Raw genomic sequence first — 25,715 nt, 5'->3', positions numbered from 1 at the left:
AAAAAGGCGGACTGGAAGGATGGGTGCGAAAGTAGAATTCAACATTTAACACACATGCAGTGTGGGAGAGTGAGTACTCCACATTACAGAGTGGGCTGGGAAAAAGTATATAATTACACGATGGAACAGAAAAAGAGGGACAAGAAACCCAACAGCATTACAAATATGTAGAGCACATAGGGACGGTGATAGAATGATTCAGATAGCCAATGAAAAACTGAGCTGTTACTGTAGGTAAAAGATACTCATTTATATTGGGGAAAAAAAGTTCTGCGCAATAGCAGTCAATTAATACCGAGGTGGTATTGACAGTTGTGTTTTCTCGAACATATTTGCCATCAATGGTGTACTTTCTTTTTAGTCGGATTTTCCCCAAAAAGTGTCAGCAGGATCTGAATCAGTTTAAGTGTACATTTTCATTCCAGGCAGTCTGTTGCGCAGCTTCGAAGGTAGGAACCACCGGGTTGGTAGTTACAGCATTGATTAGGATACTGAAGATGGCTAGAGGACACAAAGCAAGGCACTGCAGGATATGTTTGGATTGGGGGGGGGGGGCGCGCTACAATAGACGGGGGATGTTAAAGAGATTATTTGAGTGAGGGGACGGGAAGAATGAAAAAGGAGACTATCATGTACCCGTACTGAATGATTGAGGGAATTTATTGCATACAGCAATGATTGCTGTACATCGGGATACAGTCGCGTTCTATTTTTTAAAAAAAATAAGGATTGCTGTAATTTATTAAACTGCACACGACCAGGAGCTGAATAGGAATACTGTTGACCTTTCGACAACCGAACAACATTCGAGTGATATCTGTTGCATTATCCATCTTATTTCCTTCGGAACTATTGAGGTAAAGATGTTTGGCCATTTTACATCCAATGATATAAGAATGGCCCCGATAGCTGTTTTATTTCCATCGTCCATTCGAAGTGCTATCAGTCCTTTACTCATTGTAAATGTCTACGTTGCAAGTAATGTTCATTTGATTTGTTAATTATATTGCTGTCTGTGTAAAATATACATTTTATGTATCAAATTCTGAGTTGAATATTGATCACAACCTTAGTTCTTTTATCTTTTATTTCCGATTTCCTTATATCATTCTGCTTCTCCCATAAAACACACAATAGTCATACAGATCTTTCATTCTTGAGAGACCTTTCATCGCGCCTACCTTTTAATGAGCAGAGTGCCTCATTTGTTCAGCACGTCAGTGGAGGCAACAGAATAACGAGCCCCATTACGGCTCAAACTCGCGGCTCCTCACTGCCTTTCAGTTTAAAAAAATACAAAAAAGTTCACGGTTTTATTTCAGCAAACGTGAATTCTTCAGCCTGCAGACCGCACCGTATTTTCCCCGACAGTTTGCAACCTACAGAGAGAAACACACTGGCTTTAATCCTAAACTGCCAGTCTTAAAAGTCATCCGCGGTTAAACAAATATAAATTTCATGAGGGCACAGTGGCGCAGGAACACTTCGTGAGAATTATTTGTTGGATTTGAACAGATGTAACTGGTGCAGACTCGATTAAACAGAGAAAAATGTTAAAATGTCCTGATTGCACGTGTAAAACTATCGGTGACTGTACGTAGCGAGTCCTTTATGCAATCCACGGTCCTGTCATGATCATGTTATTACAATGTATTTTCACTAAACAGCTTCATTTTAATGGTTTTAATAACTATTTACTGAAATTTCATTATTTTGCAATCTTTATGTGGTTTTGCGTTTGCCTCGAGGACGTCAGGACACTGCGCTTCGGAGTTACATTATTTGCCACGTATCCCTGTGCAAGGATCCAGATGCATTTTCATTCGACGCTGAGTTTTCAGTGACTAGTAGCTAAATGGAACAAGTGTGTGTGTGTGTGTGTGTGTGTGAGAGAGAGAGAGAGAGAGTGAGAGAGTGTGTGTGTGTGGGAGGAGAGAGAGAGAGAGTGTGTGTGTGACAGAGAGTGCGTGTGCGTGTGTGTGTGGAGAGAGAGAGAGAAAGCTTACGACGGAGCCCCAGATCTACGTTCCCCCCACCTATCCTCTCGCAGGCTCCCCGGAGGACAAACAGCTTTTGCCTCTACCTCCTCTCTCATCTCATCTCTCTGTACGCTCCATCGGGCTGATTAACAAAATGCCAAACGCAACTCTATTCCTAATTCCCCAGACGTCAGTGTCAATCAGCTTTTAGATATATACAGCTGTGGGCGACTTCTTCCTTCACTAAATCTGCAGCTCTATAAATTGTTAGGGGTGGGGGTTGGGGTAAAATAAAGGGTTCGGAGACACCGAAGACCTACGCTACAGCTCCAAAGCAAGTCTCGTAACCGCATGGGAAAATGGGGAAAGGACAATATAATGTTATCCATCAATGTGTTTGAGTCGGAGAATAGAAAGCAGAATGAGATGAGGTAAAATATTAAACGAGTCCCACATGTATCTTCAATGCGGACAGGCTGATCGATTAGATGACGGCTTATTAAAAAAATGCATACATTGCGTGTTCCGATCGTATTAACGTTGGTTAAATTCCCTTCGTGTCCCACACTCTTTAAAAAAAAACAAAAAAAAAATCTTTCTCGCAATTGCCCTTCCCATTTCCCAAGAAAGACGACTCACCTTCTTGCAAATAAATAACAGGGTACGAAAGGGTTGGGTGGAGATTAACTTGAGCTGTCTTGCTTGGGTCTTCACGATGAGATTGAAAAATAAATCTTCAGAATGCCCTTGAGAAACTTCTCAGCAAATTCTCCATTGCAGCGACTCGGTCGACCTGGAAAACAACAAGCCGGTAACACTGACAGAATTTGTTTATGCGATATTTGAACCCAGCTAGAAAGAAAATGTCACATTTAATCTGACCACCGCAGTTTGGGCGGTTGGAGACAATAAAAGCAACACCCCTCCCCCTGCTCCGGACTCCAATAAACAAAAGGAATCGAGATCTTTGTTACGGTAAATGAGTTTCCAAGATGTTAAAATGCAGTTGCGCCTTTACTAAACAGGAATCCGAGAAATCTATAAATCGTCGAATCGGTTAATAATAGAGAAATATATGACGGTGCAAAATCATGTCCTCCACCCTTCTGATCCATGCTTTCCGGAGGGAGGGTTTTGAGACGGGATGAACAGCTACAGAGGTTTCAGGCACATTCACACGACACCCACTATTGCAGAGAATAGTCTCCCCCTCTTAAAGCGGGTACGCACAATTGAAACGGGTCCGACTGGTCAGTTATTACCATTTTTCTTTTATTTGCGTCGGTTGATAGTGTAGTCGTTTTGTTCACCTGAAAATTTAGTCCTGCGTTTTCATTTCCACTTCAAAAATAAATGTTGCGCAACCAAAAATGAACTGGTTTTAGGTTCGCGAGCCGAAACAGTGTAGATGGTTTGATACTTTATGGAGCCGCGTGGACACGTAGACTCCATCGAAAACTCTGAGATTACAGTGGTAATTTATTGAGTTAATTTAACAAACTAGAGATTAATGGAGTACCGTCAATGCATAGTTGGATGTTAGACGTTATTGCTGTGCAAGGGTAAACAGCAGAGAAAACGTTGGGAATTGGGGTAGTGCTTCGGGACTCGAATGAAATACGTGTAATGAGAACTTTAGCGTGGAATACCAGTTTCAAGTCAATTTTACATGCTTGAAATCAGCAGACCAGCAATGTGCTTACACCAGGAAATAACGCGAACAAAATTACGCGAGTAAAACGATTGGGTAACATTATATAAGATACGCAGACATCACGCACCAGCGTCTTTCCAGATCTCAATGTTTGGCTATTAACGGTCTGGGGAAGAGGGACACGCACATTTAATTCGACCTGTTCCTCTCGATTACGCGTGGGTGACATGACAGCTTTAATAATCTAAGGACAACGGCTTCACACAAAGAAGCGTCTCTTCAGTCGTTTTTTATAACCCTCTGACTTGTCTTGATTTAGCAACATGCTCATCGACGAAAGGTTCTAACAGCTTTACTGAAGGACTGGGTCTAAGTATTCCGAATTACAATGCAACCGGGACTAAAACCGCCGAAGACCCGGAGGGGTGCTTGCAATTCATTTCATTTTCGATGTTCTGGGGGAAACAACAGGGGTCCCAGTTACCAGCACCCTGTGACAGCGTGCGAGTTGTATCCTTGTTTGATTCTCCTTTTTTTTTAACTGGTTGTTTGATGGAAAATAAAGACACCTATTGAAGTCCATTTGGTCCAATCGCGCATTACAATACTTTAAATGTGGGAACAATAGATTTGCGACTCTCCGCTCAGTTTTTAAAAAGCTCGACGAACCCCGGTCCGATTCAAGTGGAGCATTCACAAAATATCTAATTTAATCTTGGCCAGATACAACTCCCGACTAGAATATCCTTATTTCTTAGCAACATCAGATACTGATACTGTCTATCAATATGAGACAGTAATACAAAGACGGCATTTGGTTTATCACTGGTTTGACGTGTTGTGTAAAGCAAGAATCGGAAAAGTTGGTCATTAGAAGGCCTCTTTATTATTCGGAATCGAAATAAATTGCGCCATAAGTCAATTACAAATCAATGTCGGGTTCAGAGAAAGCGAGCGAGCCGGCCGTTTGAAGGGAAGAGGAATGTTGTTCAGTGAGTGGATTCGGGGGGGCGGACCTCTCCGGGGACATGTGACCACGGGCTGGTGATTCCATTGATTTTCGTGCCGCGGCGCTCCAGACTCGGCTGGGAGCGACACCAGAGAGGCCGGGGTCTCCTATCAGGGGCAATGGGGATTCAGACGGCGAACAGTCCCTAACGCCGTCACCAGCCACATGCTCTCCGTCTGCTTTGAGCTCCATTTCTCCTTCAGTTATCGCTGCTCCGATCTTGTGCATTTCGTAGGGGGAAAAAAAATCAAACAAAAAAAAACAAAAGCAACAGAGCAGTTGTTTCATAAAATCGCCACTGTGTTCCTCAGTGAAACGTTAATCTCCTTTTCTCCCTTCTATCGGCCTCGAACTAAACTGCATGTTCCCCAGTGAGTACTGTGTATGTGTTTCGCGGGGAGAATGACTGTTGCTGTGTTTCCACAGGCGCTCCATTCTTTCGACGCTGCCGGAAAGAAAACCATTTGTGCACGTTTGTTGGAGCCGAATCCTAGAGGGCATTCCGCTCTGATCAATGCATAAGTCAACGTGACACAAAATGGGTTTTAGGTTTGCAAAAAAAAAAATGTCTCGGAGGACTAAGAGGCAGAAAAAAAGAGGTTTTGTTTCAAAAACACTACCGTGTAGTTTCGGGTAACATAACTACCCGCGCAAACGTTGGTAAGTTGTTCAGAATCGAGCAGCGTTTGAGAACCTTGGTGTAAGATGGTTTTGTAGATGTGAGATCCGCTTCGGCTGTTGCGGATAGTTTACCCTTTGCCTTTACCACCCCCCACCCAGCCATCCCCTGTCTGGATTTTGCAGAGGTTGGAATCGGGCCAAAACTCACTGAAGCTTGATTGAGCGTTGCAATTCTGTAATGGAAATTAAATCCCAAACTCCTCCGCTTCTTCCTTCATCTCGTTAGACTCGCCAAGGCAGATAGTTTTAAGAAAGGGTGAGAGGGTGGGGGATGGGACGAAATGAATTCAGCATGTATTTACAAGTCGATTGTGACCTCGATCCCGTGGCCTGTAATAAAGTCTTCACATCTGTCGTTCAAAGCGTCTCTGTAATCTGCTGCATTCCCAGCATCGCGTGTTTTGCAAGGTTATGTGTGGTGCAGTTTACTGTGGCGGTGAATTCTCCATTAACGATTTCCTCCCTCTAAGCGTTCCTTTTAGAGGACGAGAAAATCAAAACGCCAAAAAAAAAATCAATTCCTAGTTTTTTTCAAAATGAAAAAAACTTTTCTCACCTCGTGAACCGATCTACTGATTCGGTATACGCTGTCACCGAGTACGTTCTGACAAAAGGCCTTCGATCTGAAATCTTACCTCTACTTCTTATCCCACAAATACCGCTCAACTTGCTGGGTGTTTTCTGCATTGTAAACTTTTATGTCAGATTTCCAGCATCTGCTTTTTTTTCGATTTTCGGTGCACGTTAACTGTGCCACCGACTGAATTAGGAGCGTTTTGTTTAAAATACTGTTATGGAATTGTAAGCTGCTGACTCGGTAAACACGTTAGGTAAACTTCTGACTCAGTACACATTAACTAACGACTTTTGTAACCCCCGCCCTCCTCCACTGGTCTGCTACCCTACCCCCCCCCCCCCCGGAAATAAAGACGGGACTGTTGGCATCCGGCACCGTTTGACCCAGTCTCTTTGTAGACTTCCCAGACTGCCTGTTAATGGAGCTATTTATATTTAAATTCATTTTCATTCTTTGAAAAGGGAATGACGAAGATTCACAGACGTGTTTAAAACTTCCAAACACTGGACAGTTGGCACGGTGCAGGTATCCATTCACAATGCCAGTATAAGTTGCACATTTGTGTACGTGTGTGTGTGTGTGTGTGTGAGAGAGAGAGATGAGCGCGTAAAAGGACGTGGGTGGGTTCGGTAACATACAGAAGCATGAAGGCACACACTCAGCGATTCAGGAACAGCTTCTTCCCTTCTGCCATCCAATTCCTAAATGGACATTGAACCCATGAACACTACCTCACTTTTTATTATTTCTGTTTTTGCATTATTTTAAATTTAACTTGTATATTTATTGTAATTGATTTACTCATTAGCTATATTATGTATTGCATTGAAGTGCTGCTGCGAAATTAACAAATTTCACGACTCATGCCGCTGATATTAAACCTGATTCTGATATAGGCTCATTTCAAATTGTGGGCTGTCAATGTTAGGCCAAACCTTATATTTAAATTCAACCTATCTGCTGGGAAACGGCCGGTAAATAGAACGCTTTAAAAAAAAAGCTAAAGTTTAGAAAGAAAAATTGCAAGTTGACATGATGGTGAACGTTCTCAGGCCTGCTTTTCTATTTGAGTTCTTTTGCTAACTTATTAAAGATTGTTGAAAATAAAGAATTCAAAATACAACGTTGATACTTTATCAACGTAAAAGAATCGGAATCCAAAAATTCTAGCGCATAATATTTTTAATCTAGAAAAATTGGACAGGTATTTCCGAAACTTACTCAAATCCGTATTACGCGATTTGTCTTACGTTATACGCTTATTACAGAAACCTACACTTGCCAGTTATTTTTTGATCTTTCATAATTCTTCCCTTCAGCCCTTGTCAAATATTCTCAACTGAGTTCCAAGTGGAGAACCTATGACTCCTCTCCTTTGCCTCTGTACCTCTCTACTTCTGGGTCTCTACGTTTGACTTGCGCTCTGGGACAGACTGCACGAACTGTTCTTAACACGGAGCTGACAGTAGCCGCTCTTTCTAGATCTTTGCCACGTCCCAGGACACTCCATGAATCAATTTTCTATCCATACTAAAACTTCACATTCTTAAATTATTTAAAATGTACGTTTCCTTGCCAGCAATTGGCATTATTAAAGTAACTGTGGATAAACGTTGTAAATTACAACTTTATTCCCTTTGTGTATCTTGACTTATTTTTCTCAACCGAAAAAATAGTGTCAGCCTTTATGTACAGTAACGATGGGTGTCTCATTCACTTCGATACCACGTAATCAAGATTGGTATCTTGTTGCTATGTAATTATATTAACGCTTTATTATTATATATTCTGCATTGGCACGTTGTTATGGTATACACAGGAACAACATTCTTATATCGCTATCTTACCACTTTCAGAAAATTTATTTAAGATCCCACAGCCCCCGTTCATATCCTATTACATCGCAGACAATCCTTATAAAACCTCCTCGATTTACGGGGAATCTTTTAGCGTCGACAATGTCATCTTCAGAATCATAATCAGGTTTGATTTCATTGGTATATGTCGGGAAATATATTTACTACCTTAATTTCACTTAATTTTTTAGAACAGAAAGAGCTTTATGTTGGTATTGCATTGTTGATATTCCGGGAAAAAAAACATCATCTGCATTCAGAATAGCAATGCTATTAAACATATATCTCTGGAATCTTATGTCACCAATAGTTCCAATCATAGTTAATCTCTAATGCATTCTGATAATTAATCTCTTCTGTGTTATTCATCTGAAAGTATAAAACCTAAATAATAAACCGCTTTACGTCAGAACCTTTGGGTTAAAATCCGATTAGATGTTTCACATAAACGTTATTAGCATCAATTTCTGTTACTTACTTTAGAACTGTTTGTTCCATACTTGTATCACTGGGTTGGTCTAAAGACTTAATGCCACTGGTAAAATGATAATGGAGACTAATTGCAGCAAGCTACCTGGATGGAAATTGCTTCGTTTGCCTTTCAGAGCCATTCCTTTCCTTTCTCTTGGTTCCCTGTGATTGCCATTGCTGTTTAAATAAATTAGTTATTGACTTTTGGGGGGGGGGCAAGAAACGTAAATTTAGAGAGTGTTAGTCTGAAGTGCAAACGTATCTTCACATTTCAAGTAATTAAATACATACAGCATTTAGAACAGCCAAGTCTGAACGCCTAACAGAGACCAGACGCACAACTGTGACATTTTCCTGTCTGATATCTGTACAGGGTAATATAAACCCAGTCCAACAAAGTGAATAGCTATTAAATGCGTTTTTCCTCTTCTCGAGAATAGCCTTTTAGATGAAAAACTCTCCAAATAGCGATCGTACGTGCTCTATAATACAACCATCAGTTCACATTTACTGGAACTGTTTGCCTTCTCCTCTTGAAACCTTTTACGAAATGGAAGTGGGGTGGGGGGGGGGAAGAAATGAATTAAAGAAAGAGTTAAAAATCTAAATTAATCAAATGCGAAATAATATTTATAAGCGCCCTACATTCTTGTATGGTGACTTGAATTCTTCACATCTGTACTTTTCCTTTTATGGGATTAATTTAAATATAGATCGATTTTCGTGACATCAAAAGACCGAGGATCACCTCGGGTCATCGATGTCACTACCATATTGGCCTTCAGTATACGTGTAGATATTAAGTACAATTAAATGCTTCACCAGGTAACCGGACTGCTGTACTTGGTGCCGGAGAGATCAAGTAATAAGTTATTTTTTCCCTGAGAAAATGTATTTGTGTCGGATATGCTGGCTACGTTTTATCTACAGATTGTTTGGTAATCCATACATTAGGAATCCCATACTCCGGTCTATATACAGTATAGAGAAAAGAATGGCATTCTAAATGTCAGAATGTGCTTATGCGGATTTCATGCAGCGATGGGGGAGGGGCGGTCACTCGCGACAGATGTCCTTTTCCTCCTTCGGTAGAAACATTTCATGTAAACTGCTATATTTTACGAAAGACTTCTTTTTTTAAAAAAAAGATCATCTGCATTTTACTGCCGAATTTGTTCTCTTTGAGATTTTTGAGCAGGTTTATACAACCTGAAAAGGAGCTCGGAGAGTTCGAGATTACTGAAGTCGGCAAAGCGTTAATACGCGTCTCTCAGGAAAAACGAACATGATGGAAAGTGCTGATAAACTCGTCTTTCTGGCTTCACTCGCTTTCCATGTGTTGAGTGATATAACTTGGACTGATCCCGTGTCTTGTAACATCGCCCCATTCTCTCTTTAGTTCATTTTGTTTCTCTTCCTCTGCGCCGTTCAATTAGTCTTTCTCTCTCTCCACGTTCCCATTTTAATTCCCCCGCACTATTTATTCTCCAGAGCTGGTTGATTACCGTCTCCTATCTTGTTATCTCTGTCCTTCCCTCCTATTCCCTCCACACTCGGTTTTTCCCTCTTCCACATGATTCATTCGCACAGAGCAGCTGATATCGGACACTCATTAGGAAACAGATGAGGCACAGTTTTGTACCAGCATGCAAAGTCCCTATAATAAATCAAACGACGCAGACAGAGACAGCGTGGAGAAAATAAATACGCAAGAATTCGCGTTTGGATCTTTTTTGTTATAACTTTATCGGGATGTGCCATTTCAATACTCCTGTCTTATTTTTATATTTATACATAGCATAGCCTTAGGTTAAATCATATTTTAAGAGCCTTTTTTTCTTTTGAAGGTACAAACCATCGTCCAATGCTTAGTATATTGTCAGAAGAAACAAAGACAATATTTGCCATTCGCAAATTTTGCTACTTTATTAAATGTCATGTCCTGTTCTCATAGATTCATTCTCCTCACATGTCATGGGAAATATAGCCATTCAGATTATTCACTTTTCTATGTATGTTCAAACCATTAGGTTACTGTGATAGGAGTTTAAGTAAAAGAAACCAGTCGCCCGGAGATTACCTGTGAATTTTGTGATTATGTAAAAGACGCGCGTAGTTCGCCAGTCACAAAAATTTACTTCGTCAATTTCGCATCAGTTTCTCGGGTTTCCGAATCAACTGGTGGCTGTAACAAAATGCACCGTCGCTGCAGCGCTCACGTGTAAGTGACCTTAAAAAAATGCGACCCTGTTTGAAATGATCGCAATGTTCCGTTTGATTAGGTGAGTGAGTTATAAAGAAGCAAATCCAGAAAGAAAAGCTCTTTGAATCCAAAAGGAGATATAGAAGAGACCCTGTACTTCGAATATAAAACGCTTAAGGTTCTCGCCTGCAAGTTCCAACAAGCCTTATTACTTAAGTCAGGATTTGTACTAAAGGCAGGAACTGAAAAATATCCGTTATCTACCGTTCTTTGTAAACTCACAAGAAGTTCATTTATAGGAAGCCAGTGACTCCAGACTAGCTTGCTTAATTTCCGATTTCACATGTTGGCTTGCATTTCTATTTATGGAAGGAAGTATGTGAGGTATAACTCTCCCTCAACCAGGTCCCTGCCACACACAGATCAGGTTTATTGAAAACCTCAGGTGCTTATCAAGATTAGGTTTTCTAGCTTCACCCTCTTTTTCCTACTCCGCAACTATCAAACACCAACCTTGAATCACTTTTCAAAATTGTTTGTGAAACACTCCTTCCCGGTTCTCTAGTTGGATGCTCTGATTTATGACCCTGGGTTTAAAGGGTATTCTGTGTATTTGACAGCTGCTTCATCGCTATCCTAACACAGAAAAAAAGACGAAAACGCTAAAGAAACTACATTGCATGTGTGGAAGTAAACGCGACTGTGCAGTAGAAAAAGAAGCAAACTGCTACCATTTAAAAAAAATCTTACAAGGCTAATATAGGCCACTGGGAATTTTTAGTAACTTCTCGGTTTGGTTTATTGTGGGCGTTAGCAAATTGATAGAATGGGGTCGCTTAAGTTACCACATTAATAAAAAGGCGAGCGTATGGAGTTGCGTTCCGTTAACGATTGGGCAAGGCAATTGAAATTTGAAATGGCAGAAAATGACCAGATCCGAGTGAATTGAGACTTTTATAATATGCTGCACCAGCTCCAAATAATAATGCACCGTGTGTGGACCTTGAATCTATGAGCGTAATCAATGTGCACCGTCCGGCATTGAATCGGTGCCTCGTCTGTGGCTGTGCGGTTATATTTGGACTTTCTTAGTGTAGTTTTTGTCAAAAAGTACACTAAGCATTTAGTAATTAGCATGTACTGGCGACCGACTCAGAGACAAAATAAATTGCCCCTCTAAACAAACGGGACACCAGTAAGGATCTTCACTCATACCTTTGATGGTGGAACTTATTATGAAAGAAACGTATATTTAACTTGTTTTAATTTCCTTGTGTTTTATTTACACAATATTCCACAAGACTTTACAAAGTAGTATAAAAAGAAGGGTGAGAGCGTTATGTGGAAATTAATAGCTATTGTACAAGTAAAAGGTTTAGTCAACCAGCGATATATTTGCAACTGCAGTAGTTAAAATCCTGCACCGCCCAGCAATCTTGCAATCATTGTCTAATGATTTTGGAGAAGATACTTTACAATATGGAAAATCATAGTTAGAATTTGTGATGGAGTGTTCAAAAACTTTATATAAGCAAGGATAAGGATAATGGAGCATTGGTTTAGGAAATCTCGTTTACTGGAACAGCTGGAGATTGATTTGGTTGGATCGCCAACTTTAACGCGAAGGACAAGACGAGAATATCAAGGTGTATCATGGTATTGAATTGTGTTTGTATCATTTATCAGTTCATTTTACAGGACAGCCAAGTTTAATTTCGTGGCAGAAAGGAATTTTGTTTTGTTGTGCAAAGCCTGCTCTTAAATCCCTTCTAATCTTCAGCCTTCTATTTTAACCACTCCACCCCTTCCCCCATTACAAACACAAGCGCGCGTGCACACACACACACACACACGCGTGCACACACACACACACACACATACACACACACACACACACACACACACACACACACACACACACACACACACACACACAAGCAAACAACCATTTTTGTTTGCACAAAAGAGATTCTGGAAATCCAAATTTGCGACGGAATTAATGAAAATACTTGGGTGTTTATCTTCGATGCCAGAACAGCAGTCCACGCGTACTCTCAGATGAGGCATATTCCCACACAAGGAAGCGCTAATCACAGTCCTGATCTAATAAGAAACTAGCACCAGTTGTATCCGGTGGGGAAAGAAACGGCGAACAGTGTGCATTTTGTTTATCTCGCTGTTTACTTGGCTCCACTGGCAGACCAAAGAACTCAATGGTGATTCATGAGATAAGTTACCTGTCAAGACCTCATATCTAATGACTGTGACTTCACGTTTTTCTATTCTGCGTTCTAAGGCAGAGCCATATTGATACAAGTTCTTTCGGTTTTCAGCGTGTTTGTTTGAAAAACCATGCTGTTCTAACGTAAAGCGTCCCTTACTGGGTCTCCTTGGAGAGTATTTCATTCGACGCGTCGCCACGTATATTAGACTTTGAGATATGCCTTTTCCAGTTCTTTATAAATCTGTATGCAATTGTTCTGAAAAAATATTTCCTACATCAAATATTGCCGACAGTTCTAAAATCTTAAGGGATAAAGAGCATTTTCGTTGGGCGCGACATGGCAAACCAGTAAAGTTTATTTCATTGTTGCCGATTACTTAATAAAAAGACAAGCTTAAATTCAACTCATAGCCCATAATACTCGAAACTAAAGTGACCGCATTATACCCAGCACGCCACTCCTGAAACATATGGTCTGTTTAATTGAGATTTTTAAAATATTGTGATCACATTGTTTTCATTATTTGAACCGAGGGATATCACTAGTTTGCCAACGTCCAGGCGCAGCGGAGAGAACACAAATTATAACCTAGTTACTTTGCCGTAAGTATTTTTTTATTGCTGTCGCCGATGTTTTCCAATTACTTGACTGTTGACCAGTACAACAAATAAGTCTAACACACTTGAAGCCAGAAGGGGAATCAGCGAACGCACGCGTTTATTAGAGCCTATAACAAGTAAAGAGATGAGAAATGTTCGAAGATCTACGTGCCAGAGTCATCGTATAATGAAACCAGCATAGTTTTGTTTATAAAAACGCACAAAAGCATAAAAATAGAAGCAGACTTTTTCCGGTTTACCGAAGTTCGGGTAAAATCGCTAAATCCGCAGCTACCACAAACATTCCACCCTACCTTAGAGAAACCGAAGTTACAGAAACATCTAAACAAGATACAGAAAGAATTGTGTCAAAGGCTGATTTGTTGACCGCTGAATCATTTCATTATCTCAACGCGCCGGTTCGTTTTATTGACTTAAAAGAAGTAAGGTTTAAAACACGCCTCGTTTTGTCAACCCCACCCCCTTCAGTTGAATGTGAAAGGACAGCCACAATAGCATCCTTATCTGCAGATAGCTTCAACCAGTTCATTCCGGTTACTCTGTGAGCTGCAGATAGGCCGTTTCTGATATCGCAATGTAGCGAAGTAACGTTACAGTGGTATGTGTACTGTGTTTTACAATGTGGTCATGTTGTAACTCATGACTTAGTCTCGGGACATTAAGTTTGCCAAGAATATGAAACAGAAATGTTATATATTTTGCAGTCCGCTTTGAAATGATACCGCCGCGTATTATGGAGCAGGCGCTTGGTTAATTATTGTACAACAACATTATTGTTAGGCAGTGTTAAGATTTATCTTAGCAACCGAAACGCTGACATTGTATTTATAATGCGCATTCGTCTAATCGCTCCTTTCCTCCAAATATGCTGAAGCATGTAAGCACGCGGTCAGTGTTTTAACTCAGATCGATTGTACAGGATCTGGACGGTGACAAATAAATGGGTTGAAAAAAAAGCAACGCCCTAACATAATTTACTGTGGTCAGTCCGGTGAGATTTATTGCCGCCACTGCACCTCTGATCTCGAGCTTGGTGAAGAACTGTTTGCAATGCAAATATCCGGGGAAATTAACTGATTTAAATCAATGAGCATGCACACACTCGCACACAGGGAGAACATATTACGTTTACCCTGGCAAATATAAACGGTGCAAAGTAGACATTATCGATTGCGGCCCAAGGTTACTGAATACACATACCCCAACCTCCATTCGTACAAATTACACAAACAGATTAAATTTTGCTGCAAAGTTCGGGGAGAATTTTACTCTTGTGAACTCAGTTTTCAGCTGCTCAAATCAAAAGCTGAACCGACATGTTCATCAATAAACCAACAAAGTTCTCCAGAAAACTGACAGTCGCGCTTTAAAAGCTGAAATGTATGTGCTGGGAATTGGGATTGTGAATCCAGCTCTGACTGAGAACGGCATTTCACTGTCCATTGTGGATCATAATTATGAGACTTTAAAATTAATATCAGAATGCCTCACAGGACTTATGCTACAGGAACAGCAGAGAAATCAGAACATACTTTAGTTGGATTATCAAAAACTATGTTGATTGACATATAGGGACCTAAAGCAGGATGCCAAGTAGGCGACGGTCTTTAAAATAGACTTTAAACTTTGAACGTTTTATTACATCCATTTCCAACCTTCTGGAACAACAAATACGGTGGTATCAAGATCACCTTCTCTAAATTAATGCCATTTTTTCCAAGATGTTTTATAGCAAGCATCAACGATTCGAATCAAACAATATATTGGTTTGAGGTTCAGACCTTGCGGGCAATAACTAGGGAGTCAGTAGTGCTGTTTACACAGGGCATTTGAAGCGACACGGCCATATCAGCTTAATCGAAAGTATTAGGTACATATTTTTATTTATGACTTATTTTTATTTCTGACTTACTGGCGCCAAGGACACTGGCGTTGCTCAAGTCTGAGAATCAATGTTTTACTTCTTAAAAAGGAAAATACCGGAATCTGTGTTTATTTTTAAATCACCCTCGCATCAGGTAAAGGTTTGCCAAAGTTGCCAATGCTGTTATTATAAGCTATGACGCCCTTTTCTAACCTGCAATTTTTTTTTGTTGGCGTTTAAAAATTCATCAGCTAACTCAAGATCTATACGAGGACTGCCAGTAATTGCGTTCCTCTGATAGTTTCAACCACGGCAGAACTTGGACTGGATAGAATAAAAACTTCAAAATGACCTTGCACTCCTTTTCTGGACCATAATACACATTTGTTTTCTGAGAGTGACCTTTTCACATCAAGCTGCGAGAACCACTCCAGCCAGCATTTATGACTCAAAAGAACAAGACCCAGTTGTAAAATGTACAGCTTATACCCAATCCGCAAAGAATTTACCCCAACTCATTAAAATCTGAATGCTAAGCATTTCATATTAGAACCAAGACGTCCCATTTCAGCCCCATTACAAATGTCCGTTTGAGACATTTGGGGGCAACGGAATGGCAAAGACCTAAGTCCCTCTGAGTTCTCTCTTTCAGGTCACCCAGTTTTAGAGCGATTTATCTGTTTGGAGACGGGGCGAGGGAAGGCGGTGGTATATTGCGAGCAGAGAAAGTCGCATCAATTCGTTTGGCAAAGTATCCGCATTCCCCCTTTGTAAAAACCCTCAAGGCGCTGTGAAAAAAACTCGAAATGGGGTCCTTCCTCTCGCCGCCTCAGTTGCTCTTCCAAATATTGATTCAATTGCGTTAATCCTCCTAACAGCTTTTTCTTAGGTCCTGGGGTGGAGGGGGGGATGGGAGCAGAGGGAGAGAATTTCGACTGCCGGCCCACCCTGGATTCCAGCACTTTCCACCCTCTAACAATTTTGTTCTATCTGCAATCTTGGTCAAGCAACGACTTTGTATTTGCCTGTAGGGTTTAATTTTCTGTTAAAAATAATTAAACGTGAGTTATTTGTAGAGCGTGGAACAGTGAGAAGTAGAAATGAACATTGTAGAAAGCGGGAAGAGGGAGCTTTCTTCACTTTTGCAATCGCCGCATATCTTTCTAACTCCAGCACCCTGCCACGTGTTATTAATGTGTCTGCCAGACAAGCAGAGAATACATTTGCCAGCAAACTGTAACTCGCCACCGAACGTTTGTCACGTAAGCAGTGCTATTTACTGGGGCTTCGTTTAACAAGTATTAAAAAAGCCTTCAACTCAAGGTCGAACTCTCAACCAAATCACTGTATAGAAAACACAGCACAATAAATATAGCCGGGTAACCTTGCAGGCTGCTGTTCGCCCTTCATTACCCATTCCTCAAACATGGCTCCCAACTGACCGAGAGTATTATTTTATATGTATTAAAAACGTGAAATCGCACAGCCGCGGTTCAATTTGTCATCCACACACACATGACGCACTTAAAAGATCAATTAAAGCATCATATAGACAGCCGTATCTCGATTATTGAACAGAAAATTAAAAAAAATAAATTGCAATCCCGTTTGTCGATCCAATCATGAACACCACCAACACACAAAGACACATGGATATCTACAACTCGTTATTAACCGGATGATTTATTGTTATACATACCTAATCACATTACAGCTTCTGTTGCATCCCAGTATATTAAACATTGAGTCACACACTGAACAAAACCGGGGGAAAAATAAACGCCGTGCTAAATGTAATCAGTTGTCTTAAGATTCCTTGGTACACAAAGAATCCACCGACCAAGCATCGCATTTAATTATAACATGATGGGATGCAATACATTGATTTTCTACATTTTAAAATATAGCAGCGTTTTTTTTTCTATTAGAACAGAAAGGAAGGGGGAAAATAAATTGGAAGGAAGCTGTCAGTCATTACTGCTCCATTGATCATTCACAATCTTCTGCATTCTGCTGCTGCCATCAGTCATTCCGCATTAATTGCCCCTCCCCTCCCCCTCTCTGGGCGTCTCTCCCTCTCTCGCTTTCTATCTCGATCCTGTCGCCAATTTGAGACAAACACAACGCTGATGAGTCCTTCAGAAGTTGCTTTTCTTTCATTCGAGGCGCGATTGTGCCTGGGAGATATTCAGATGAGCTCTTCCAAACATTCAGACGGTTGTTCCCCTGGCGCTCGGGGAGCTCATTACTATTTTAGTCCCTTTCCTTGTGTTAGGGAACTTGAGGAACTTGAAACCGCCTGAAAAAAACATGAGACAACACGGCGAGGCTGAGTAGTTGGGGAACTTGAAACTCCTCGCCAGATTCTTATTACTATTTTGATCATTCACGAGAGAATGGGTAACCTCGAAACCGTACTATACTGAGTACTATTGTGATCGTTCAATGCCGTACAAAGGATCGCCTTGAAACCTCCCGTGCTCTCTAATTGGTTTTTCAGGGACGTCGCGAGGGTGAGTTGGCCCCGGGCCAATCAGAGGCGTGTTTACATTGATTGATTGGCAGTTTCTTCAGCCAATCGTGGAGTTATTGACACGGTGTGATTGACAGGAGGCAGGCGATGGCGAAACAATGTGTGCTTCATTGCAAAAAGAGAGTTTGGAAGACTGGCTAGAGTTGAAAGAGGTTTTTGTATTTTGTTTTCTGTATGGCGATTCCAGAATTTGCGTTCACCTCTATCTTGGATTAAAATAAACTGGGGGGAAAACCTACTTAGCTGTCTGAATCGTCCATAAACGTGAGTAAAGTTTCACATCTAACGTACTCTTTAACTATTGTACAGGGTAATCAACCGTGCTTGTAAGACGTGAAGTAATGGGAAGGCGCGCAAACCGTGAAAAACATTTATTCTGGGCGTATTCGCACAAGTTTGGACTGGGAAGTGAGATTCTCCAGAACACTAGACGTTACTGGAATAGAGGTGGGATTGTTTCTTATATATTTTACTGCTGTCGAGTGGGCTGTCTAAGTCTCTACTGAAGTTAGACCGGATTTTCTGTAAGAGCAAGACGTTCACTGCTATCCGCTTTAAAAAGATCAATTTTCATTTTATTGCTAAAAAGTTAACTGAAAATAACCAATTTTACACGTATATTAAGCCTTTTTCCCTAAAAAACAGAATGTTTTTTTTTGTGTTCCACGGGAGACGGGGATTGCAATTCATTGTACTGTTGAACAAATGCCTGTTTTTAATTAAAATCAAGATTTAAACCATCTCACGAAACATTGGCCAAAGCCTGGATACGGAAACAAAGCTCCTAAAGGATTAGGTTGGCAAATGTAGCGAAAAGTTCTCGACAGAGAGAAAGAAAAAAATCTTCCACTCTATCTGGAGATGTTATTAATGTGAGCTGCCCTTGCAGTAGATGTCTCTTAACGCCCAACTGCTGAGTTTAAGGAGTCTTTGCGTTCTATATTTGCTGGTTTCGGCTTGTTTCAGCATCGCGTCTTCCGAAAGACCAGTGACTGGTGGGAATGAACTTGGGATTTTAGAAACTGCAAAAAATCACAGTGATAGAACGAGTGTAGGCTTTGTTAAGGAAAGAAATCTGTCGATTGCATTGAATGGAACTTAGAATTTGTTTAATTAGACAACGAAGGTGGAGGGAACTTTACTCCCGTATCAGGGTTGCAGTGGTAGAGCAAAAAATAAGCTCGCATTCTATCAGCACTTCTGGATTGACTACCTTATGCATTTCATTTGAATTATTGAGCCTGAATATGCACAAATGCCTTAAACATCTTAAAAGACGATCTTTTAGTGTTATGTTTTAAAAAGCTATTGGTTTCAGGGGTTATCAATAATTTTAAGAAGCAATGCGGTTGCTGGTTTTGTTTCATAATCACCCGCTGCTCTAGGCAGTTTTTAAAGAAGTACGTATCAACAATATACTTGCTAATCGGCAGTTTTAGTAAAAATTCTTTTTGCCTGCTTTCTGCTGTAGAATGCACGGTGGCGATGGCATAATTATGAATCGTACCAAAAGCGATATCTAGTTGTGTGGGTATTCGCTGTCCTGCATTAACAATGCTCACATGAAATATCAAGCAGAATTTGAACTGAGCGACAGAGCAGCAGAACTCTCGGTGCAAGATGCAAACTATATCGTCCGAGCTCCAGCATCTATTAGAAATCTATTTAATAGAGACGAAGCATGATCTGTAAATGACGCCGATCCTTGAAGAGGAAAGGTTTTGAGTGTAACTTGAAACACACATGTAATTTTCTCTGTTTTTTTAATGCAAATAAAAGGCACGTTTTCCGATTCATTTGGGTTATTGTAAGAAGATGCGTCTAAAACATGGATTTAACATTTTAACTTGCATTGAACGTACTAAAGTAGTGCTTTTCTCCACAGATGCGGTTCAGAATGGCTCAAAGGAAACCTGATAATAGGGTTGTAAATCTTGGGACTATCTAGTATCCTGAATTAAACAAGAGGGATTTGTTCCGAAAGCAGAGTTGATAGGAATCGCGTTGAATTATTATGGATGGGAGAGATTTCGGCCATCACCGAACAGTACACGTCCCGTCTCCTCTGCTCACCGGCCTGAGCATGGAGCCGCATAGAGTCGGCGCTGCAAGCGGAAGGATCGTCTCCTCAGCCGGCCACCTCAGCTCAGCGCTCGGGTCTCACCTTCCCCCGGGGAAGTACCTCTCCTCGCCGGTTTCGGTCCACGGGCATTCGGGTAAGTGGAGCCTTCTCCTCCTCCCAACAATTCTCAATGTGGTTTTTGTGTGCTTTAAAAGGGTGAATCTGTTTTATGTCTGAGCCGCCTTAGACTTGAAGGAGTTGTGCTTTGTATTTTCTAAGAGGAAAAAAACAATGATTTTTCAAAACCACGAGGATTTGCCCAGTAGACGGGAGTCCTTTTATTGACGAGGGGAGAACGGAACTGTGTGGGAGATTACAAGGGTAGAAAAAGTTTGCGTAAAAGTTCTGTAAACTTCCTTTTTTAAATCAAATGATGTGATGCACCGATTTAATGCATAAATTATGCCAGCACATTATGGATATAGTTCTTAATAATAATAGTTCGGGTCAAAAGTCCCCTATCCAGATCTCATTGACTGCAACCAGGTGTTCCTAGGTAGTTTCCCCTTTTCTAAGTGTTCTAAGCGCATTCGAAATGGTTTTTCTTCTCGTGAGTTGGTGGATTTTTTCTCTTGTGCTTGGAGTCAGCACAGGACAGGCAGACAAGAAGCAATCACAAAACGCTGGAGGAACTCAGCAGGTCGGATATTAAAAGGGTCTCGGCCCGAAAAGTCGACTGTTCATTCATTTCCATAGATGCGGCATGATCGCTGAGTTCCTCTAGCATTTAGTGTGTGTTGCTCTGGATTTTCAGCGTCTGCGGAATCTCAAGTGTTTACAAAAAAAACACACACAACTGTGTAGAATAAAACGAAGGGAACGGCCGCTCGCTTGGAGCTTACTGTTGCGTAGCGCTAACCGGGAACACCGTGGTTACTTGTGGTCATTTTGTTGGCGTGCTAAGCTTTAATTAAATCGAGCGATGCTGTTGGAAAATGTTCCAGTATATACATTACATATATACGCGCGTACGTATGTGTTTTGTGTAACTAGATGCCTAAATTTCAAATCCATTTAAGTTAGCATTTTAGAAGGGAGACAATGCATACTATCAAAAACATTACATCTGGGGGCTGAGGTTATAGCTTCGCTGGCACGGATTTGGTTTTCTGTTTTTAAATTTTACCTCTTCAGAAACGGTAAACATGCTCCCTGGTTCTGCTATCTAAACTACCCTAAGACTGTGTTTCGGAAGGAAAACATTTGAGAATTTGTTTCTGGGGTTGATACACGTCCTTTTCAGAGCTTTCAGTACGAGCCAATTTAGCGATTAGGTACTCTTAAAAATACAGGGCGGTCCAAAGCGGAGAGAAAATGTCACGGACGAATCCAGGTTGAAGATATAAACATATAGAGAGAGGAGGCTGCAGAAACATTGAGTGTAATCTGGATGGCTAGGAATTTCCAATCTGATTAAAGTATAAACAACTATTTTTATGGAGAATTCGAACAAATATTCACACCTTTGTCCGATGGCGTGGTTCTAATTCTCCTTAAATAGGTTCCTTTGGTATGTAAATCCTCAGAAATAAATGCATACAACATTCCTGCCGGTGGATTTTATCGCTTCTTTAGAAAGATATTTTAGATGGAAACTTTAGGCTATTGTTTACAGGGACAGGAATTCTGTTCAGAGTTTGTGACCTATCACATATTGACAATTTTCAATTGATTTATTTAGTTTAGAAAGTTTATACCTGGTAACAGATAGCAAAACGCCGTGGCATCCCAAAAAACCGTCAAACATAAACCGACGGAAATCTTGACATTGCGACGTAAGATGAAAGGTGATGGGTGGTGGTGTGTGTGTGTGTGTGTGTGTGTGTGTGGGGGGGGGGGGTGCTTTGAAGGTGTTGTTAAGAGTCCATGCCAACTGGTTAAATGAATTGTAAATGTTTCTCGAGGAAGCTGCGCCTCACTGACTACTTTTTCCCTCATGCATGCAAATTGTCTGACATTCACGCTTGTTAGGGATGATTAGAATTGCGCAGATTGAAAGTGCACCTTTGTGTGAAAAAAAGGCCGGTGGAGCAGCGAGCAGAAATCGCCAACCATGACATTTGTGAAATTACATTCATTTATTGGTATAAGTATGTCTGGCTAACATGGCAAAATGATTTGTAGGCTGTGGTGATTCTCTGAAGTCCAAAAAGCTACCACGCGTTCACCTAAAAACTGCATTACATTTAAGCGCGGTCCTTCATTTCAACAGTTACTAAGGTCTGTATTGTTAGCTGTTTACAATCAGAACTTGGCTGCTGTGTGACTGGTTAACTGGTCATATTCTGAAGCAGCTGTCTCCTTTTCAAACCTACTGACCATTTAGCAAATAGTTCAGTTCCCCCGATTCTCCTGGTTTCTCAGCTTCCCTGTTGTGCACGCGTAAGCGAGTGTGCTCCCTTAACCATTCTGCAAACATCAGAAAGTTCACTTTATCAGCGTCTGTACTCTGGACGGAATGAGGATTTAGTTCATGTACACGTATAACCAGCGCTGAAACATCACGACGATTACAGCTAAAAAAAACATTCTATTGGGTGCACAGCTACTTGGGACTTCCCTGGGTGGTACACGGGGCTGCGAGAAAGTAAGACTACCGAGCTATTTAAGCGTTTGACAGGCTCTTCGGCGATACTGAGACTTATAAGGGGACTTACTAATTTCACTCGTGCAAGCTGAGATGTGAGGCATATGCATGATGATTTAAAGATTAATCTGAATCTGCACAAATTCACCTCAGATAAGGCACCTGGCAGTCATAGTGTTAATATTGTTTTTTTTTGGTGTAATATGAAATGGTCCGACTGTCTCATAGGAAATGTTAATTTCGACGGTTTAAAAAAAATTATTCCAGCTAAATGCAAGTGACTTTTAAGTTTTCAGTTTAATAATTACTCGGAGCTGCAGGTTTCACTGTCATTATGTCCCACCGCATTTATCTTAATGAGTTTTAAAATATTAAATTATGGAGAGTGGTTTCAGATTTAGGTTAAGGACGTCGATGACTTTACCATTGGAAGGTGGCTGTGCACCAAAATTAAGAATACTTGGTCAAATTTATTTTAGGCGACATCAGAGTTGGAATAGGTAGCTCCGAGTCCTAATTCTCTTGTAGCACATGCAAAAGGTAGAAATGGAAAAATGGTAAATAATTAAAGACATATATGCTGTGAGATACATTAAAATCCGTCTGACTAATTTCTGTGAGATGAAGGGGGGGGTAGGGTAATGTCAAACATTCAAGCAGACTGTTTAGACTGGGAATGGCTTTTTGTAGATGTGTTGGCAATCTTACTATTGCCAGAAAAATTCTATTTTTAAAAAGAGTTTTTAAAGCTTAAAACTTCCGGTAGGGCATTTCAGCGCTTGAAGGAAGCCTTTAGCGGACCTGCACCCCTGGGCCTCGCCTCTGACCTTGGAAAGTACAATACTAAAACTGAACCACGCTTTCCTAAACTGCGTTTTTAGTCAGCAATACTGTAAGTTCATATAAGCTGGTAACCGAATCAACCTATCTAGCATGTCATTACTATATTAATAGAAAGCGCTGCAAAGTCAATGCGTTGCAATTCCCGGTGTCTGAAGGCGCTGTATTCTTTTTTCGTGTCTCATTTCTCGGCAATGAGCTCTAGACGTTTTAAAAATTAAACAGCGGGTTCCTCTTTTTAGTTCCCTGCCCTTTTAACAAGATCAAATTCTCATCAGTTCTGGATTTAAAGGTTCGAACTGCGATACCAGCCGTGACTGCATGGACCGGTTCTGTACCTTTAATAATACATTTTACCGTAATTAGGAACGAGGAGGTTTAATGCACGGTCTTCTTCTGGCGTTTTTAAGGATGTGCCGTTTGGTCAACGAGGGTGCTGGAGTCAAGTAAAATCATCTCTGGTTCCCTAGGCAAAAGTGGATCCGAATGCCAAGAAGGACCCCAGAGATCTATTTTAACCCTTGTCGGCCAGGCGGAGGATTCTTTCAGAACATTGCAAATCTGGGGTCGAGGTTTTCGTCTGCAGAAAGAAGAGGATTTAAATGACTCACCCACCTGGTTGAGCCAAGGCATATTGCCAGTATCACCTCTTAGTTTGCTCTGATTTAGTTTTGTTCCCCCACACTGAAAACAAAGACAGCGCCTTATTTTCTCTGTGATTTATTGGGACACAAGACAGCGTGGCCCAGTCTCTGATCACTAGCCTGAACTTAGCACTGACTGATCAAGTGCCCAGAGTTAAAAAAAAAGGAGTTTCTTAGGCGGAAGATTGGCATGATAGATGAATGAGATTATCGTAAATTATGTCCCAACCATTTCAAAAAAATGGAATTTGCCCAGTGCTGGTTTAACCCTGAAGGGTAGTCAGTGTTTTAATCCAGGAAGTGGAAGAGATATGTTTCATTCATTATCCCACCTCTTCTGCAATCAGAAATCATACCGGTAGGATACAAAGTCCTGTTCTTGAGGCTGCCAAACTCTATGAACATCAAAGCATCTGCCCAACACATTTGTAGATAAATATTTCAAAGGCTGTTCCAGTCTCACGACTACATTAAAATGCATGTATTCAATTGTTGGAAAGAATATAAGGTAACTATTGACAGGGTGAGGTAGTGTGGCAACAGCCAGTACAGACTAGTTGGGCAGAACGGCAGATTTTGTAAGTGTTGCATGAGCAATGTGCAGACAGGTCTAACCGTGAAGGCGAGCGGGATTTGAAAAGATCTCGAAGGAATACCGATCTCCGGACAGGGGGGGCAGAACTCGATCAGCACTCCACTGATTGGGGCTGAGCGAAGGATAAAGCGACCTGGTTTCAAGCGCTTCAACCTAAAGGCATCTGAAACACCAGGCAGCCTCCACTCCCGCAGAAATTAATCCTGGTGTTTGGCGTTGCAATCCAAAAGCAGAAACAAAAAAAAATGAGGAGACTGGATCTGAATAGGGGTGAAAAACACACTGGAAGCACAGTAAGTCAGGCTGCAAGTGGAAGAAGAAAAAAATATGTAAGTTCATTCACTGGGCTTTTCTCCCCGTGGATGCTGTCTGACATTCAGTACCACAATATCAGTTTCTAAATCGTCTTCAGGTCCACTTCCCGCACGCACTGGTACACCCACACACGAAGATACCAGGTCTTTTAAGGAAACTGCATTTACATTTTATTTGCTTGCACTGAATTTTCAGTTTACACAACTGATATACACATGCTCAGTAAATAGATGTGTTCCCATTTTGAACCGGCTCTGCCTTACTGATTTATCACTGATGTGCAGGCTCGTTCCATCTCTCATAATTAAAACGGAAAATGCTCCACAAGTCTGGCAGCATCTGAATCGCACTGAGGGTGGGTGTGGAGCACTGTTCTTTCTTTTGTTTTTTTTTAAATATGTTAAGATGCGCTGCTGAAGCCATTCCGGCCCTTCCAGTTGCCGCCCACCAACTCCAATTTAACCCTAGCCTAATCACGGGACACTTTACTATGATCAATTTACCTACTGACTGGTACGCCTTTGGTCTGTGAGTGGAAACCGGGGCAACTGGAGAAAACGCACACATTCCACGTTCTGTGTTTTTTAATCGTTTGGCAGCTTATAACCCACTCCTCGCCGAAATTGTTTAGATGTGGCAAAGAGTTGGGAAGAAAGAGCAGGGGTTACTCCATTTTAAATAAACTGCGGTTGGACTATAATCTCGAAGTATTATTTGTCCTCAGATGTGTCTGGTATTCGCTAAACTCACTGGCAATTTCAGGTACACCGATTGCAGCAGATTAGCTAGGCACTTTGAAGCTGAGAGGGAATGTATAATTGAAGATTTTATTCTCCTAAAGCACAGTTGACAACCATTGAAAATAATTGGCAACGTGCCACATTTGTAGCGGAGTGCCTCTGTCAGTTTCGCGTCAGTGTCGTCCTGGATATTTCCATCG

The 25,715-nt window shown here is 41.0% G+C and overlaps 1 protein-coding gene and 1 long non-coding RNA gene across 10 annotated transcripts in view; one reads left to right on the top strand and one right to left on the bottom strand.

Annotated features, from left to right (window-relative positions):
* Positions 1-310: 310 nt before the first annotated feature.
* LOC132399293 (uncharacterized) lies at positions 311-3,111 on the bottom strand. Its single transcript, XR_009513943.1, has 2 exons — positions 2,619-3,111; positions 311-1,379 (listed from the first exon to the last, which is right to left on the bottom strand). It is a non-coding gene; the product is annotated as an uncharacterized LOC132399293 (long non-coding RNA).
* Positions 3,112-16,843: 13,732 nt separating this feature from the next.
* The window catches only part of tnrc18 (trinucleotide repeat containing 18), a 157,586-nt gene continuing 148,714 nt past the window's right edge, over positions 16,844-25,715 (top strand). For 7 of the 9 annotated variants that reach the window (XM_059979533.1, XM_059979530.1, XM_059979532.1 and 4 more), the window contains exons 1-2: positions 17,781-17,936; positions 19,558-19,888. In XM_059979533.1, coding sequence (XP_059835516.1) covers positions 19,687-19,888 — 202 coding nt within the window. In that variant the 5' untranslated portion in view covers positions 17,781-17,936; positions 19,558-19,686. Of the gene's footprint in view, positions 17,653-17,718; positions 17,937-17,981; positions 18,120-19,557; positions 19,889-25,715 lie in introns of those variants that run through there. The other 2 variants (XM_059979526.1, XM_059979525.1) reach the window with 2 other exon arrangements.

Source organism: Hypanus sabinus, chromosome 9, assembly GCF_030144855.1.
Source record: "Hypanus sabinus isolate sHypSab1 chromosome 9, sHypSab1.hap1, whole genome shotgun sequence".
Classification (NCBI taxonomy): domain Eukaryota; kingdom Metazoa; phylum Chordata; class Chondrichthyes; order Myliobatiformes; family Dasyatidae; genus Hypanus; species Hypanus sabinus.
Note: the sequence above shows the minus strand (reverse complement) of the source record. Positions and strands in the feature narration are given on the sequence as shown.